The sequence below is a fragment of the Sphaerodactylus townsendi genome, linkage group LG07 (genome assembly GCF_021028975.2).
Source record: "Sphaerodactylus townsendi isolate TG3544 linkage group LG07, MPM_Stown_v2.3, whole genome shotgun sequence".
NCBI lineage: Eukaryota > Metazoa > Chordata > Lepidosauria > Squamata > Sphaerodactylidae > Sphaerodactylus > Sphaerodactylus townsendi.
Window position 1 is genome coordinate 50,317,880 of NC_059431.1, and position 17,877 is coordinate 50,335,756.

The 17,877-nt window shown below is 40.2% G+C and overlaps 1 protein-coding gene and 1 long non-coding RNA gene across 4 annotated transcripts in view; one reads left to right on the forward strand and one right to left on the reverse strand.

The window, feature by feature from the left end:
- LOC125436539 overlaps nt 1-17,877 on the forward strand; it is an 88,698-nt gene that overhangs the window by 56,252 nt on the left and 14,569 nt on the right. The window lies entirely within an intron of this gene.
- The window catches only part of LOC125436538, a 64,565-nt gene that overhangs the window by 35,066 nt on the left and 11,622 nt on the right, over nt 1-17,877 (reverse strand). Inside the window, exons 2-5 of one of the 3 annotated variants that reach the window (XM_048503625.1) lie at nt 13,690-16,176; nt 12,965-13,141; nt 4,788-4,955; nt 3,091-3,192 (exon numbers count right to left, since the gene is read on the reverse strand). In XM_048503625.1, coding sequence (XP_048359582.1) covers nt 3,091-3,192; nt 4,788-4,955; nt 12,965-13,141; nt 13,690-16,072 — 2,830 coding nt within the window. In that variant the 5' untranslated portion in view covers nt 16,073-16,176. Of the gene's footprint in view, nt 1-3,090; nt 3,193-4,787; nt 4,956-12,964; nt 13,154-13,689; nt 16,177-17,877 lie in introns of all 3 variants that reach the window. The other 2 variants (XM_048503624.1, XM_048503626.1) reach the window with 2 other exon arrangements.

Genomic DNA, 17,877 nt, shown 5'->3' on the forward strand with positions numbered 1-17,877 from the left:
TGAGCAGCCCCTGCAGTGCTAGTAGTACTGTAGGGCCACTCTCAGACCCAGATAGTAGCAGTGTAACAGGAAGTGACTATATTTGTTGCTACTGCCATTGACTGGGTTTGAGATGAATGGCCTCTGCAGTGTTGACCAGATCCACTGATGCTTGGCTGACATCAGCCATTCTGAGCAGCAGCCTACCAGGAACATTCTGGATATGTTCAAAGACCAGGATGTTCCAGCCTTGCTAGATTCCCCAGGAAGAAAAAGAGTCATTTAAAAGAGCTGAAGACTTTTGGACAGCTGGGTGAGGGCGGGTAGAGTTGTAAAACAGGAAATTGGGCAAAAGTAGCCATACATAGGGTTGAATGGAGTTAGCCCGAATCTCACACTGTAGCATTCCCAGCTCAGAAGTCTGAGTGGAATTTGACTAAAGTAGGCTCCACCTCCAAGAATGCCCAAGCAAGGATGTATCAGGAAATAAAATAGAACAAGGTTATGGAGATTCAAAGATAAGGACAAGGCATTCACAGTGAATGCAGGAATGAATGGGAGGACAGTTTAGAGATTAGAAATGCAGGATAGATCACTAAAACAATGAAAATCCTCCATAGGACTGAAGTAGTGCACCTAGAGACTAAATCTAGCCATTTCTTCTCTCATTGCCATGCCATCATCCTTATACGTGTGCATAGAAATATGGCAACTCTGAATATAATTCTTTTAGAATAAAGAAGAAGCAATTGCTGGTAGCCTATAAATGCATGTCTGACCTAGAAATGCAAATGCTTTGGGTTATTGATCGGCAGTTGAAAATTGCATGTACGTTCTCAGAAAATTTTGTGTAAATGTAGGAAAGGAACAAGAGAGAACTTAGGAAAGCTGAAAATGTTCCATTTAGGTATGTTATGGCCGAATCCAGATGGGGTGTGTGTGTGTGTGTGTGTGTGTGTGTGTGTGTGTGTGTGTCCCTTCCAGCAGCACAAGGGGCATCCACACCAGTGAGGAGGCAAAGACAGTAATGTCTGGGTGCTCCACAGCTCCGTGGCAGCCAAAAGCAGAAGTGGGCACTACTGTGGAGCTATGCTGGCATCTGAGTGGATGCCAGCTCAGCGGAGGATGGGCTGGGGCATTCTTGGAGGTGGAGCCTACTTTAGTCAAATTCCACTCAGACTTCTGAGCTGGGAATGCTACAGTGTGAGATTCAGACTACATTCAACCCTATGTATGGCTACTTTTGCCCTGAAAGCCCAATTTCCTGTTCCTGCCGCAGGAAAGAAAGTGGCAGGCACAACTTTACAAAAAGTCAAGTCTTGCTAACAGCCATCCAGGGCAATATAAATGATATTTTATCAAAGTGCTAATTTTAACAGTGCAGAATAAATGGTTTAGACGAAAGTGCATTGAAATAACATTTTAAAATGCTGCGAGAGAATCGGAAAGGGCAGAAGGAAGGCACAAGGACTCAGCGGAGCATTTGAGCAGAAAGGCAGTCCAGGAAGAGAGGGTGGATCTCTTTTGTGCGAGGTCCTTTGTCAATAATACACACTACTCCATTGCTGGGGTAATAAATTGGCCATAGCCATTTTATTGAGCAGAAGCGTGAGGCTAAGCATGGATCTGGATCTGGTCATACGGGGAACGTGCTACAGCTCAGCAGGGCGGGTGCCCTGTCCCAAGCTTCGTTCTACTGTGGGGCTCTGCCGGGCGGACGCTCCTGGCCAGAGATGTTCCCCTTTGGCCCTGTTTGGCAGGGGCGGTCGTCTCTTGCCGCTGTTGCCATTCCCCAGGGGAAGGCGTAGCTCCCTAGCTCCCTTCCCCTTGCGCTTCCAGAGCCATACCTATGCGCCAAACCGCCAAGTACTGGGCTATGACAAAATATGCATGCATTAACATAGGAAATTGGGGAGAGGTGGGTGGGCAAATTGTCAGTCGGCGATCACATGGCCCGGACAAAGAAGGTTGGTCCCCTTTAAGGCTCGCCCCTCCTTTCTTCTGGTGACACTAGCCCTTTCTAGCAAGGTTCCCCTTCGCCCTTAGTGGACGGCATCAGCTAGTCTCGCTTCTCCCCACCCCGAGCAGCAATCACGCTTCGTGGTGATTCACAGGCGTCTTTATCCACACATCTCCTTTGTTCTTATATGTTGAAAAGGTTATAGCCCAGTTTGTCAAGGCAAATAAGGGGTAAAAGAACTACAGTTGCCACAGAACAGAGATTGTTTTTTTCTAACAAAATGTTATCTCCACGTAGTATTCATGGATATGCCTAAAAAGAAGGGGTTTTGTTTGTATACGTTTAGCCTACTGGGCCCCAAATCCTGCTGGCAATTTATGCAATAGATTCTATAAGATAGTGCATGATCCGGCAGCTGTTTTAGACTCCTATAGAGTCCCATTTAGGCTGCTTTTATACATAGTTGAATAATGCACTTTTGATGCACTATGGCAGTTATTCACAACTGAATTCTCTCGTATGAAATAGAAAAAAATTGTTGCGAACAATCTCTGTAGTGCTTTGACAGTGCATCATCCAATTGAAAGCTGCCTTAGATAATACCAATTGGGTGAGACATGGGATAGTGATCTCATTCAAGAATAGATGAAGAAAAAGTTGCACCATTTTCTAATTACCAAACAGTTGCTTCTGTTGTGTGGATTATTGACATTTATGTCAACATCACCTTTCTTTAGCAAAGCTTAGCATAAAAACCAGGAGAATTGTTTGGAACACTGCACGGCCCTTTTAGTCTGTTTAATGAAAGTCACTCTGGGAAGATCATTTATCAGTAAACCAACACTGCATTTGTAAGTGTATCTGGCTGTTATTTTAAATATTCTGGTCTATGCCATTTTTACAAATACAAGAATCAAGTATAATAAGGAAAGTGATTTTATTCAGCACTGAGAAAATAAAGACTAATAAGAACAACACAGGAAACTTCTTGAACTACTAGCTCTCTTTTGCCCGAAGGCACTTTTCTCTTCATTAATTGAGGGGTGCTGTTGGCTTTTTAATTGAGGGGTGCTGTTGGCTTTTTAAAATACACATTAACATTTACTTTGGATCTTTTCATATAGAAAATAATCTTTGAGGATCTCACTTACTAGTGTCCACTTCAGTTACCAGGATAGGCTTTGAGAATTGGATTCGGAATCCCCAGGGGTAATCACCTGTTCCTTTAGCAATCCTTACTGTTCGTTCACGGACTAGACAAAGAGAAAATGCACAATTTTATACACTTTTTACAAAACTGAAAAGACTCAGTCAGACTTTTCAATTTTCAAGAAGTTATTTTTTACAATACCAGACTTCCAACTGTAAGAAGCAGCTCTTGCTGCAGCTGTGTAATAGCTATAGATAGTAACTTCAAATGATAATGTTGAAATTTAAATACAACATATACTCACAGACCTGAGGAAGAATGCCAGTTGATGAAAATCTCATAATAGACTTAGCTGTATTTATTAGTTAGAGGCCTATAAATTCCAATGTTTATAAAGCTCATTTTTAGCTTCTTGGTCATTCTTGGTCTGCATGCACTGTATTGTTTCATTTTTAAAAGGAATTTTTAAAAAGATGGAGTAATAACAATGCAAATTGGCGATTATGAAGACTTTTAATACTATGTTCCCTCAAATTCACAAACCATGAAGACCATTTTCGAGTAGGCCAATTGTATCAAATTCCAAAGATATTCTGGAGCCATTAGCAAAATATTATCATTTTATCAAATATCATTTTATCAAATATCAAAATATTATCGCAGGATGGCATGCAAGGGAGGGGAGGGAAGGGGAGGGGGCCCGGCATCTGGATCTGGCCCACCCACCCTAGTGGAGGGAGGGAGAGGGGAAGGAGGGGTGGCATGCATGGGAAGGGGGGGAGTGAGGGGTGGTATACAAGAACACAACTCGCTTTATTCTCCTTTTAATATAATAATTGTTAGAACTTAAAAAAAGACAAATAAGCAACAACTAAAAATGTACCAAAAACTATACATTGAAAGGAAAAGAAAAGGGAGGACTCCCAATTTCTTCTACACAATAAAAAAATTACCACTTTGTCTTTCGTTACTAACATGAAATTATAATTCAATTAATTCTTAATTATCATCATTAATTAAATAGAATTAACACTTTTCACTGGTACATCCATTTTCTTATTCTCCTAGACCTCAGATTCATAAGTCATAAGTTCATATTTCTCTATTTTAAGCAAAATGTCTGTTAGGAGTTTCCAGTGGCATAGCTGAACAAAAAAAACCCCGCCAACCCAAAAATCAACACCTCCCCCAAATACCTTATTGGTATGTTTTGGGGGTGGGGGAGTCCCTCTGAAAAATAAACCAGTAATTTAAAGGGAGCTGAAAAGTGGATCTAGAGCTGCAAGCTTGACTTAGCCCAGACTTGAAGCTCTGCACAGAACTCCACTTCCATTATCTTTCACAATTTTTGAATTATATTGATACTTTTTTAGTATTTTTGATGCTTCTCGAATACTGGTTACTTTGTATCCCTTGGAATAATAATAATGCAAACTGTCTATCATTTTTCATACCATTGAAAAACCAAAAGTAACTTTAATTTGCCCTAAGTTCTTTTCAAGAGTGATGTTGTTCATGTCAGCTATCATGAACAATAAAAAAGAGATTACCTGCTGTCAACCTGGACATCTCTACTGAAGTTGGCATATCACAAATAATCTGTGATGATCCTTCCAACTAAAGTTAATAGTGTTTGCACTCTGCTGATACTTCTGGTATTGACCACTGAACCACATTAAAAAAGGTACAGATGTTTACCTGCTACTGGCCTGGGCCTTTTGCTAAGACACTTGGGACTGCTTTCTGGACTGGCATCATCCCCTCGGAACACCCAAGAAGCTGAGTGGAAGATCTCTGTGTAGAATCCTTTGTCTTCACTTTCTGCCCCCAGACTTAGATCCACTGAACGGCCATCTTCAGAGTTTACTGGAAAAGAAATGGAATTGGTCTCTATTCCAGATGGAAACAATGCAAAGTAGTGAGAAAGTTAAAGAAGATCCAGCAAAAGTTTGAGGATGAAAGAGAACTTGGCAAAGAGAAAACAAAATAGAACTGATGGTTACTTCTTTAAAAACTATTAATGGCGTGAAAATATTTTTTATCTTTATGTGCTTTTCTTGAGATAAGAAATGATTAGGATACAGAGGTACAGTGGCAAAGCCACCAGGGGGTGGGGGTGGGGGGTGCATGATGCACCGGGCACACCATTTCTAGTCATGTGGGGGGGGGGCGGAAAAATCCCCTCCCCTTTCCCCACGGCACCCCCCCAATTCCAATTCATTTAGTTGCAAGAATTTATATGCATTGCTTTTGTGAAATTCATGTCAATGTATTGCTTGTGTGAACTATTTTGTTGCTGGAACAAAGTCAGTCAAGTTGGTCACAGTTCTACTTATGTTGCTTTTTTCACATATTGATACAGGGCAGGAGTGTGGAAAATTAATGTGTCTGAAAAAGAATAAAGGCAAGAGGAGTTTGTTGCTAGGCAAAATCAGAAGTGAGCTCAGGGAGAAGGCTGGCACTAGTAAACTGACTTCTGATCCTAGCTTGAGGTACCCTAAATAACCACAATTAATGTAATGGTGTGGATACAGATTGTCAGTGAATGATGGATAGATTATAATTGAATTATGGTTTTGCGTTATGATTGAACCAAGCCTTTTGTCTTTGTGTGCAAACATGAACTGTGGATAGAAACTAGAAAGGGACAACTTTTTCAACCAAATGCCAGCACAAAATGCAGTTCATCAGTAATGTATTTTGGCCTCACAAGTGAAAAACAACCCATCTGCTTTTGCAGTCCCAGCCAGGCAGCAGAAGTGGGAAGATTATCCTGTTGCCAACAGGTTACCATGTATCCATGGCTGTGCGGGCCTGTTTTAGCTAAGGTAGTTACATTCAAGTTAAACACATAGAAAAGTCCACTTTTTTAAGTGTCACCCTAAATTTATTTTGCTTTTTTGGAAAGAGGGGGGCTCTGAATTCATGACAGATGCTTTGTGTCTACATAAAATCATAAAAGTTTCCTTTAGACACACTTTCAAGTCTGTTCAGTCTTGTGTCACTCCGCTGATTTTGTGAGACCTTTTTTTATTCCATCTTTGACCTCTTAAAAGAAGCATTCTGGGTACATTCTTATTGCTTGGGAAAGTATATGAGGCTTCTGAAAACTTGGCATTATAAGCCAGTACTGAGATGCTTGTTAATGTCAAGAATAGAAACTGGCAAGTGAGTGTGTGTGTGTGGGAAGGAAAAAGTGAATCTAAAATAAGCAATATCACTCAAGTGATGCCTGAAAGGTTTGAGCATTCATATTAATCTTGACTCTTCAATGCAGGTAAAGATCAATACATCACACTTAAAACTTTTATATTTATACTCGTTCTATATTTAACAACTTACATTTTAGCTTCCAAATTTAGATCCAAAAGTACATTTTGTGGTTAATATAAAATGTTACATTTTGTGGTTAATATAAAATGTTATACATAAAAGACATATCTAAAACACACATTTAAGACCTCCCATTGTAAGATATTTTTATTAACAGTAACAAACAGGAATGATATATTTGCGGCTCACTTTTTACAGTCAGATTTTCTCCTCTCCCTGCAGTGGAGTAACTTAATCCTAAATTGGATTCTGGAATAACAAAATGCAAGAACTAATGCTCACACAAAAGCCCACCCCACCTTACCTTTATGTTCTTCCTTTGGCCACTGATAGTCCATGTGTCATAAATCTATTCTTTGTCAAAATCCACAGCCTTTAAAACCTACTGATTATTGTTTATGGTTCCACTATGTAACAACAGAGAGGGAGTTTCCCAGAAACAGATTTGATCATATGGATGAGTGATTCATAGTTAATTCAGTCACTCATTCAGCACTCATCAATGTATTGTTACATAAGGCACACCAAACTGCATGGTATAGCACTTCAAAGCAGAAAGACACAGAGCATGCCAAAGCTCCACGTACAGGCGAGAGCTTACCTTTCTAAGTATTTCTTGCAAACAGTCATCAAGTGTTTCAAAACCTGCATTTTCCCCTCTGACCTTATACTGACTGTTATACAGTTCACACTGCAGTCTCATTTGCTCATGGAAAAGCTTACATTTTATTATAAGGAAGAAAAATGTGTGCTGGTTAGAATACAACCACAGAGTTAAAAGGAACTAAAACCCTCATCTCTTTTCTACCTATCAGTCTATGTTATCCAAATGGTATACCTCATCCAGAGGGTGGTGCATTCAAGCAGAAAAAAACAGGCAACCCACATTAAATACGTATACAGTGATGGTCCTGTACAACTCAAGTCACTGAACCAAGCCTCAAAGTTCAGCTACCATGACTTTTCTATTTATTAATTTCCTATATTTAAAGTCTGCTTTTCTTATCGAGACTCAAACATGTGGCATGTGCTATAAGAATAGTCAATAGTAGGGCTTGTTGGGTCTCTGCAGAACATGGGCTTGTAGATCTGCCTATGGAATATAGTCAGGCATGCACACTTGTTGCCTGCCTGCCATCTACTGCGCTGGGCTGCTGCCTTGTCAATAGACTAAAAGCAAAGCCATACTACAGAATAGCAAAATTGTTGCAAACCCCGATTTTATTAATTCTCTTAAATTTTCTAATATTATTTTCTTACAAGAGACCTGGTTGTCTACTCCTATTTATATCCAAAGATACTTTGCCTCCCAGCTCACAGAATGAACATGAAGGGCAGATGTCAGGCAGGACTAGCTATTCTTATTGACATGGATCTTGGAACTACCATAAATCGCGTCCCAGGCTTCAGCCTGGCGACGCCGTTGCGGCGGGGGAGGAAGGAGTGCAATGCCTCCTCCCTGCCGACTGGCCGAGACAGTCATGTGGCGTGGAACTGCCACGTGACGAGGGCCTGGCAGCCTATAAAGGGCTGCGCCGGCAATGATCAGCCTCTTTCAAGGCCGGCTTCAGAGAAGGCCCTCCCTTCCCACCCTGGTAGTATGGTTATTGGGTTTTACTGTTATACTTTGTCGCAGTTCACTGGGCGGTTTTGGGCGTAAGAGCACATCCTATTTGGGAAGGCAGTAGCTTGCATGCCGGACCGTCCCACATCGGGGGCCTCCATATGAGGTCCGAGGTGGTGCTAGAGCTCGTGAGGGCAAGCCTTGGGGCCGCGCCGAGAGCTCACTGCCCGACAGGAAGGGGTGTCACAAATTGGGTTTGTGTCCATGTGGCATCTACTAACTTTCTGTTCCAGTTCCCTTGGGGGATGTGCCGGACAGGGGTTCTGTCCGAAGGGCCTAAGGGGTCAGCTGGGGCTGCCCTATAACCAGGTTCAGCGGTTCGCTGCCTGGGGGCCAGGATGTGCTCTGTTAGGCTCGCCCAGCTTCAAGGTTATTGTTATATGGTTAAATAAATTGGGCCGCGGCCAACTTCTTTCCCAACAAATATATATTGTTGTTTCATTAATGGAACAAGTCTCTACACATCTGCACGCAACAGATCTTCCAGTTTGCAACAATATTGCCCATGCTGTGCTGTTAAGTTGGGCTCAACATAAAGTTATATTAATCAATGTATATCTCCCCTCCCCCCCTTGATAGTGCAGGCTGAAATCAGCATTGGTTCCATCTAATTTCTTTTGCATGCAGATGTGCGGATGTACGCTCCATTGACCACTGACACAGTTCTTAGTTGGAATAGAATTTAGGTGCCACTTGAGCGTGTACCCATTTAGTGACATCCCTTCCTGCCAGGAGTAGCGAGCTCGAAACAGAGCCTCCACGATCTGCACCATCAAGCCCTCCACTACCCCCAGACCTCTTATTGAGGCCCCCAACCACGGGAAGGTCCGACATGCAAGCACTGCCTTCCCAATAAGGATGTGCTCCTATGCCCCAAACTGCCCAAGCTGCGACAAAAATTAACAAAGCTCGTAACATTTAACCAAACCTTGAACTTAGGATGGGAGGATGGGTCCTCTCACTCATTGGTCTTTGAAAGAGGCTGAGCTAACCAGGCACAGTCTTTTAAAGGCACGCCCGGCTCCCTAGTCGACCTGTGGACGCCTTCCCCCCTGTCAATGTGACTCATTATCCCTGCTTCAATTGGTTAATCTGAGAGGAGCTGCCCTACCGCTTCACTCCTCCTCCTGCCGTCAACATGGGTGTGCCTCGGTAAGTCCCCAGGGCTGATTATTATATTGAAAGTTTGACTCAGGCATCAGAAACTACTTACAGCATTTTGGCAGGACACTTCAATGCCAGAATCAGAAGTAATGAAACAAATTTTCAATGCTGCAAAAGAAGATCTTTATATCATGGTATTTCCCCCTGCCAAGAAGTTCTAAAGATAAGGTAATTAATAAGGAGGGTATTAATCTTTTAAAACTCTATATTCATTTCAACACGATTGTGCTAAATGGTTTGCACAGATTCAATAACTCTGATGAATACACTTTTCTGTATCAGAGGGGTTTCTCTGTACTTGATTATATGTTGATATCAGCAGGCTATGCAGATTGTGTCAAGCAAAATTGTCAGACCCATCACCCACCTGGCTGTTATTCCTATATGAAAGGTATATCTTATGGGGGGTTTTTGATGCAGCTTTCAATTGGACTTGCACATGCAAAATTTCCTGTGGGAGGGACATATATGCAATAAATATGGCTATTTTAGCTGTAATCCAAGTAACCCCTTATGCCTATGCCCCTGGCTCCTGAAGCAACTATTTGTGATGCTTCCAAAATACAATTTTAGGATAGCTTTGTTTTTGATGGCTGGGGTAGAGGGGTCAGTAGCCCTACCGTGAAGAAAGCTCAGTGTACATCCTTTTGGTTCACACTCTTGTACATGTAGCATCTTGTGCTCCCTTCCTAATGTTATAATCCACAAAAAAATCCCTTTCTGTTGATGGATGCAAAGAGATGCAGTCTGTACTGACTAGGGGAATGTAGATGATCTACATCCAAAAGTACGGACAACTTAAGTGAACAAGAGCAAAATAAAGCCTGAATAAAACAATATGGATTTAAGTGTGATTTTTTTTTTTTGCACTTACAACTTGTTATCATTACAGAGTGAGGCATTTTTAAATTGTTTTGTGGTTCCAGTTAATTCTTCTTTTTTAAAATTCATTCATTCATTTCTTTATTTAGAACATTTATATGCAGCCTCTCCAAGAAACCTACTTATGAACTAGTCATTAAGGGAATTTGCTGCAGTGGCATAGATATTCAACAAATTTAATTTTAAAATGGCAATCCAGAAGATGTAATAGGCTTCATGCTTGCTCTTGCGTAGCTGATAACTATGGATATTATTATTATTTGTGAATGCACCAAGATACTGTTTGTATTTGGAATTCAACTGTCAATTTTGCATGTTGTTAAAAAGGATAAAAATAAACTTCCTGTATGTAACCTTCTCAGTGGTGGAGAACCTAAAAATAATGATGAATTCTAGCATTTACGGTTATTTTCCCTAGCTTATACTGACTACATATGTTCCTTTAGCTACAATGACAAACCAAGAGACAAAGACAGCATCATGTGTGAACTGAAGCATATACTGTGCCCTAGATGTTAAAATTCCCACTTGGGAAACTCATCAGCAAGCACTGTAAATTCATTAGGCATCTTAAGTAGAAAACTATCCCCTGAGACTCCAAGATGGCATATTTGGAATATTTTTAAACAAGTGAAAGGGAAGCAGAAATAATAATGAGACAGAGGAACAACTTTTAGTCAAGGGATGTTGAAGGTTAATCCAATCAGCAGGGGTCATGAGGAAAAACACTAGAGAATTATATATTCATACACAGGGAGATAGAAAATGGAGAATAGCCTATTTCAACATCTATGAAATTATTCTGAAATATTTAACTCCTGCACTGAAAAGCACATTACTGTATGGATACCCATATACAAAATCTTTGTCATGGTAGGAAAATTAGATATCATGAACAAATTGAAGTTTGTTTGTGACAAGCACAAACTTGGTTTATTGTGGGCATGCACTCCGTCCTTCCTCTTTTCTTATTTTGGGACAGGGTTCCCAGACTTTTGGATCCTGTGGGCAAGTTTGGAATTCTGGTGCAAAGTGGTAGGCATAACCACAAAATGGCTGCCACAGAAGGCAGACCCAATCATACACAGGAAGTCAAAATGAAGGGAAGAAGGCAGTTAATTTTAAAAAATACACTGGGAAAGAAGAGCTGTGGTGGCAGCTGCCAGTGAAACAATGTTATTTTAATCTGCCCAGCCAATCAGATATCTAGTGCCAACCAGAAGCCCAACTGGAGAAGTCCTCGTCTAGTTCCACTCAATTTCTAAAAACACTTTATGAGGCCACGGAAAGATGTTAGCGAGTACCATGGGCCCCCTTGTTTAAGATTTAGGAGCTAGTTCAGAATTTTTTCAATCCAATTCCAATTTTTTTGGGCATCAAATGTGAGAACTTTACTATTCTATAATTAGAATTTGTTTTCCCAATAACTGTGATTCAGAATTGAAGTTTGGGATAGAAACAAGTGACAATTTGTTAAAGCTGCCACATTTGGACTTTACTATAAACTGGACTTCTTAAACCAGGAAATGATCAACTGCAGACCTTTGTGTGAAAGGAGGAGAAGCAAGAAGGAGAGGAGAGTGCATGAGTTGAAGAAGACAAACTCCAACTTGTTGTGCTGTCTAAATATATAAAAGTCCATCAAATATATAAAGATGCATGCCTAGGCTGTTGGTAGGGGAAGGTTAGAAAAAGGTATGCCTTCCATTTTTTTTTTAAAAAATATAAGCATATCTGCTTATATATAACCAAAGTCTTGCTGTTTCTCAATTGTCAGATATTTATTATATTGGATACTCTCCAGGCAGACAGATGCAAAGGGGGGTGGGTGGGAAGTGTGGTGGCTGGACGATGCAAAGGGAGGGGAAGAGTGGTGGCTGGGACCAGAGCTGTGGCACTGCCTCCAAAGAAACAATTGGTGGTGTGAGTGCTGGGGGAAAGGGGGAAAAACTTCTCACCCGGGAAAGCCCATCACCGGGAAAGATTTACACCACCCTTTTTGTGGCATATGTCTGCACCTCAAAAGTGGGTGTTCCTGGGCCAAAACTGCATTGAGAGGTCTGCCCTGGGAAATACCCCCGGGCTACCCACACTGGCATGGGTTCCTGTGGCGGAGGGGCATCGGCACATGCGGCCACTTCTAGGGTCAGGTGCCACATAGTTGCGCAGTGCCCTGCTACCAGAATAATAGCGTCTCCACTGGCATATTCTTCTTTTATGCCAGCAGAGTGGGCACTTGTCAGGCCAACCCTACACTGCTTCTAAAGTTCCATTCCCACCCCCCACCCCCCCGTGGATTGCACTCTAAAAATATGTTTCTTATTCAATAAAAAAATTAAACTGTTAAAAAAGTTCTCCCACCTTGTCTGTAAAATAATTAATTCTGAGGACTACCACTATTGTTTCCTTAGTTTCATAATATTTACTGTATGCCCTCCTAGTTTGTCCAGTGACAGAATGCCTAAACAGATTACATATGAAGACTGGGACTTCTTGAACAAACAATAGCCTGCTTGAATAAAAAATTGATCTGATGAACTTTTTTATACTTTCAATTTTTCTCCACCTTTGCTAGTGCAATGTTTGTATAGCTGGGAATACAGCAAATATTTCAACAATACCATAAGTCTCCAGTGCTCACTGCTCCAAATGAATCCAGCCTAGGGAAGTGAGACCTCTAGAACCACTCACTTCCAGAAGTGGGGAGGAAGCAATCCTAGGTTTTACTGATTATTTATCAGTCATCTTGGATCCCTTTGTCAAGAGAAAGGTGCTTCAGGAATCTTAATATTAAATATACAATAAATGTAGTCATAATTATTTGTGGATACTCCTCTGTCTTACTGTTACCAAAGGAATAATGAGCACTTACTTGATCCTTCTGTGATCATACTGGCTATGGAGTTCTCACCAGTTGAATTGCACCGTTTGCTGTCTTTGAACTGTTTCCTTCGCCTGGCCCAGCGGTCTGCTGCTTCTTGTTGGGAGCTCGTACTAGCATTGCTGTCTTTTGTGCCTTTCTCATTGGGAAGCACTACACTCTTCTCTTCTAAAGTAGCAGCTAAATTATCACCATATTTGGTTAGAATATATATATATTCAATGTATACTACAAGCAAAATTCTCATTTACAATTAATACTGTACGTGACAGTGGGATTTCATCACATTATGTGAAGACAGAAATCAGCAGAAAAGAGAAAAGTTGAAAAAGTAGGAGAGGTTGAAGGCAGCAGGAAAAGGGAAAACTCAACATGAGATGGATGGAATGAATAAAGCAAGACATGATGTTCAGTTAACAAGACCTGGGTAAGGCTGTTAATAAGAGGACATTTAGGAAGTAATTATTTCATGGGGTCATCATGAACTGGAATTGACTTAATGGTCTTTTGGCTAAGATCAAGTGTAGGAGATGACTAATGGTACTTAACACACACCCCACACCCACACCCACACCCACACTGGATGGGATTGCAATCCTACATTTACCTATAGTAGTGGACTGTAGGCTACACATCCTTCTGTCCAAGTTTACTGGAAACAAATGTCGCTATTATCAGTAACTATTATTACATCTTAGGGAACTAGGTTTACTAACCTGTGTTGCTCTGATTTTGTGGAGATATTACTGTGTCTGGATTCTGACTTAAATCTGTAGTTACTTCATTTTGTTCCTCAGATTTTTCAGAGCTGGGTTTGTGTAACTCTTGTGCTGGATGAGCTGCTGGATGTGCTCCAAAATCATGACTTGGAGTTTTTATGTCCCATTCCCCAGAGAGTGGGGAATGTGCTTCTGTGAAGAAGGTATCAGCCAAAATCTCCTCATCCTCTGAAGCACTAGATATAGCAGCAGCCTGAGCAGAATCTTCTTGGCAACTGAGATCTTCATGAATGTTTTCAGATATCTCCTGAACTTCAGTAAAACTCTGTAATTCAGTTCCTATTCCTGGTTCATCAGCATCCAATAATGATGATAAAAATGTTTTCTCCCGTATGGCACAAGGCAACATGGGCTCCTTTTTCAGTGGAATGTCAAATGAATCTGTTATGGTCTTGCTGTCACCTTGAATGATTAGTTTTTGTTCTAATTCTCCAGTTATTACAGTTATCACAGAACCTACCCTTTTCTTTCTTACTACCTCAGACTCTGTAGTACAAAGCTTTAGATCAGTGTTAGGATGCATGACTAAATATTTTTCTTGGAGGCATTCTTTAGTTTCATCAGCATAACTGATAGTATTGTTGGTATCATCACTTAATGGGTTTCTAGAAAGTGAGGGACCATGACTGAATGGTTCTTCATTCTCTAATTCTATGCATTTTTTATCTTTGTGGCGATCATTGTTTAGAGCCTCACCACCAGTCCCTCCTTCTGTAAACTCAGAGTCTTCCTCACATGCATGTAGGCTCCTTGACAGTTCAGGTGATCGAAGTTTTTCCTTTTGTTCTTCATTGGAATTGACATTGGAATGAAAATCCTCTACTGCCATCTGGTCCATTTCTCTACACTCTTCCATGTATTCTACATAGTGATCTGTAAAAAAAGCACTGCCTAGGTTTCTTTCCAGCTCAGCATGGTATGCAGTCATGTTGTGATCATATGAGGTGAAGGCATAGCAGCATGAAGATTGAAGACATCCAAGATTACTGAACAATGATGTGAAGCTTGTGCTAAGTTCTGTGCAGCTATTTGGTGCATGGACATTCCTGCTGTAAACATTTGTGGCTTTGGCTGACTTGGGCAGGACTTTTAAGGACAGAGATGGCATGGAGTAAAAACCCGAGTCTCTCCTAGGGTGAACTGGTGACAGAATATCAATATAGGTGGTTGGGAAAGAATTTCTCCTTATATTTTTTGATTCCATGCATGAAACTAACATAATGCTCCTTGTATCTATTAGGCTATTGTTCCTTATTTGAAGGATATCATTTATCTCACTACATTTTTGATCAAAATATGTTTCTGTGAAATTGCAACCTTCTGGAGGAGGTTCCCCAGCATAACAAAACTCTGAAAAAACAATGTCTTCAGGGAAATCTTTTTCATTAGCACACACCTCCCTTTGGAAATCTTTTCCTTCCCCATAACTTAAGGCAGCTGAGAATGTGTCAGATACATTTGTATCACTTGCTATTGGTAAGGACAAAACCTCAGTTACATTATCAAAGCTGCTGTCTTCAGAATTGGCGAATTCAGCTGGTGGAGGGATAAGTACATGCCAGTCTGGGTATGTGTAACTTGTAACAGAATCTTCCTTTTCTTGAAAACTAAAATCTCGCTCAGTATCTGAATGGCAATTTGCCTCTGTTGCAGAACAGCCTGTGTCACTGGCAAGTGTATTGACATATTTTGGGCTGCTGATTTGATTGCATTTCTTTGATTCATCACCATGCTCTACACTAACCATTAGTTTCTGCTTCCTGTTGATGTATTTTACCTTTGTTTCCTTTCCTACAACACTAACTTTAATGGATGGATTTTGGTTGCTATCGATTTGGATGGTGTATTTAAAGGGTGTCTCATATTTTCCCAAAAAATCAGTTGGTGGACTTGGCCTCTTATGCCACTTACAACAGTGACCTTTATGATAACGTCTGTTCTTGTAGCATTTCCATTTTCCAACCTCATAGTTTGTTGCACTATGAGACAACAACTCTTTCTTCACTTGCACTTTTATATTGTAGGAGTCGTATTTCACTTCTGCAAGTAGTCCACTCTTTGAGTGAAGGGTGTCCACATGGTCTGAGCATTGCAGGGTGATCGTTCCTGCAGTTGAGGCACCTGATTCATTAATCCTAACTACTTCTTGGACTGCATTTGGATGAGGAGAAAAGGCTAATGAAAGGCTACCATTTTCTTGTTGTCCTTTTTTAGTGACTGATATAGTATGTTCTTTACTTTCAAGAACATCTGAATTGTTCTCCTTTCCAGTCTCTAATATGCAGAAGTGCTTGTTTCTATTTTTGTCAGATGGCTTCATGTCTATTGGGTCACAGATGTTAGTTTTTGTTGTGTCTTCTTCAGCTTCTCTGTTAACACTTTCATGGTTTTGCTGGCATCTGCAGGTGATCGGCAAATGTTTATCTGGAGAGTGGGAGGGAAGGAAAATGTTGGTAATTTCATTAACAGCACATTGAAATTTAGGCTTGTGGTCAAGTATAGTCCCTTCCCGATGAAAGTTGTTTGAAAGAAAGCTTGTTGTGTGTGGTGTGTGCATTTCTCTCTCTGATATACTGATATTCTATGTTTTGTTTTAACTGCTTGACCAGGAGAGTGGAGAGAAATTTGTCTCAAAACACATCTTGTTCTCTCAAAAAATATTTCCCATTTCTGGAATTACTGCAAACTCACAAAACAACTTCCACAAGCAGCAACAGCATTAGGAAGGGGTTATTTTTTAGAAGGGGTACATATATTTATAAATATTTAACTTGCTATGAGTGCAGCAATTGATACATTTTCCCTATGGTACATCCTCCTTGTGCAGTTCATACTTATGCTCTGTTGCTTCCACAATTCAGGTAGATCATCATTTGTCATAGCTGTCTGTAGCTAGGTTGTCCACACCCTTCCTGTACACATGTATCAATAATAACTAAGGTGTCATTTAAATGTTCAGGCCTGGGATTCCACACCCAGAAAAAATATTATGAATATAACAGTGTAATTATTTGGAAAGGCCTGTGATGATCTGTCATTCTTGTCTCTTCACTGAGTATTCACTTTCCTTTTTGTACGCAGCTGAACTGTCAATGTAATTTGACATGGCTGCAGCTTCAGCTAAATCCCTAGAGAATCCTCATTATTATAATTTTACAAAATGAGCACATGTAGGAATTAATTGATTTAACCAAGGTATGATGTTAAGAGTCTTAGTAGTATCACATACCTGTCTTAAGTTGTAATTATGGTTTCTCAAGCGGAAATATGTTGAAAATGTAAATAACACAAGGGAAAAATGTCCTAAATAATCCTCTGAGAATCTGTACTGGACAGATACAATTTAGTTTGTATTATGCAGTACAGCAAGTGAAAAAGCATGCAGCACTATTTTAGTAATTTTAGTAATATTTCTATGTTGTGTTTGGAATATTGTACAATTTAGTTTTGCTTTCTATTGTCACAGCGCAGAGAACTACTACTGTAACTAATGGTCACAGCATTCTACTGAGGAAGAGCTCATTATTGTGAATGGCATTTTAGAATGCCTCATTCTGGATATTTTGCACTCCTAAAGAAAGTGTATAGCTATTGTAACCACATATATGCTGTGAGACAATGACTCCTTCCTTCTCCCCCCTCTTTTTTCCTTCCCCTCTCCAAGCAGGTATCAATGTATTGATTTGTATATTACTTTTATTATGTATTTTCCAAGTAGCTTACATCAATAAGATAACACACAACAATTACAATGAGACAACACAAATTCATACTTATTATCACATCAACAGTACCTGAACCAACCAGACTTCTATAATTAACCAAATTCATATAGAATACTAATAATCTATAGATAAGACGTGGATATCCTTATCTTTCTTTATAAAATCAACCCAAACTTCCCCATTCTGTTCATAAGTTTCAAATGGTAATTTCTGGATTTGGTGGTTTATTCTATCAACTAAATGAAGACATTAACTTTTTGTTTCCATTCTTCGACTGTAGGAAGTTCTTTTGATTTCCACTTTTTTTGCTATAACTACTTTTGCCACCATTAACAAATGTTGTAAAACATGCATATGCGGTTTCAACTTTCATCCATAGCAAACATCGGACTTAATAAAT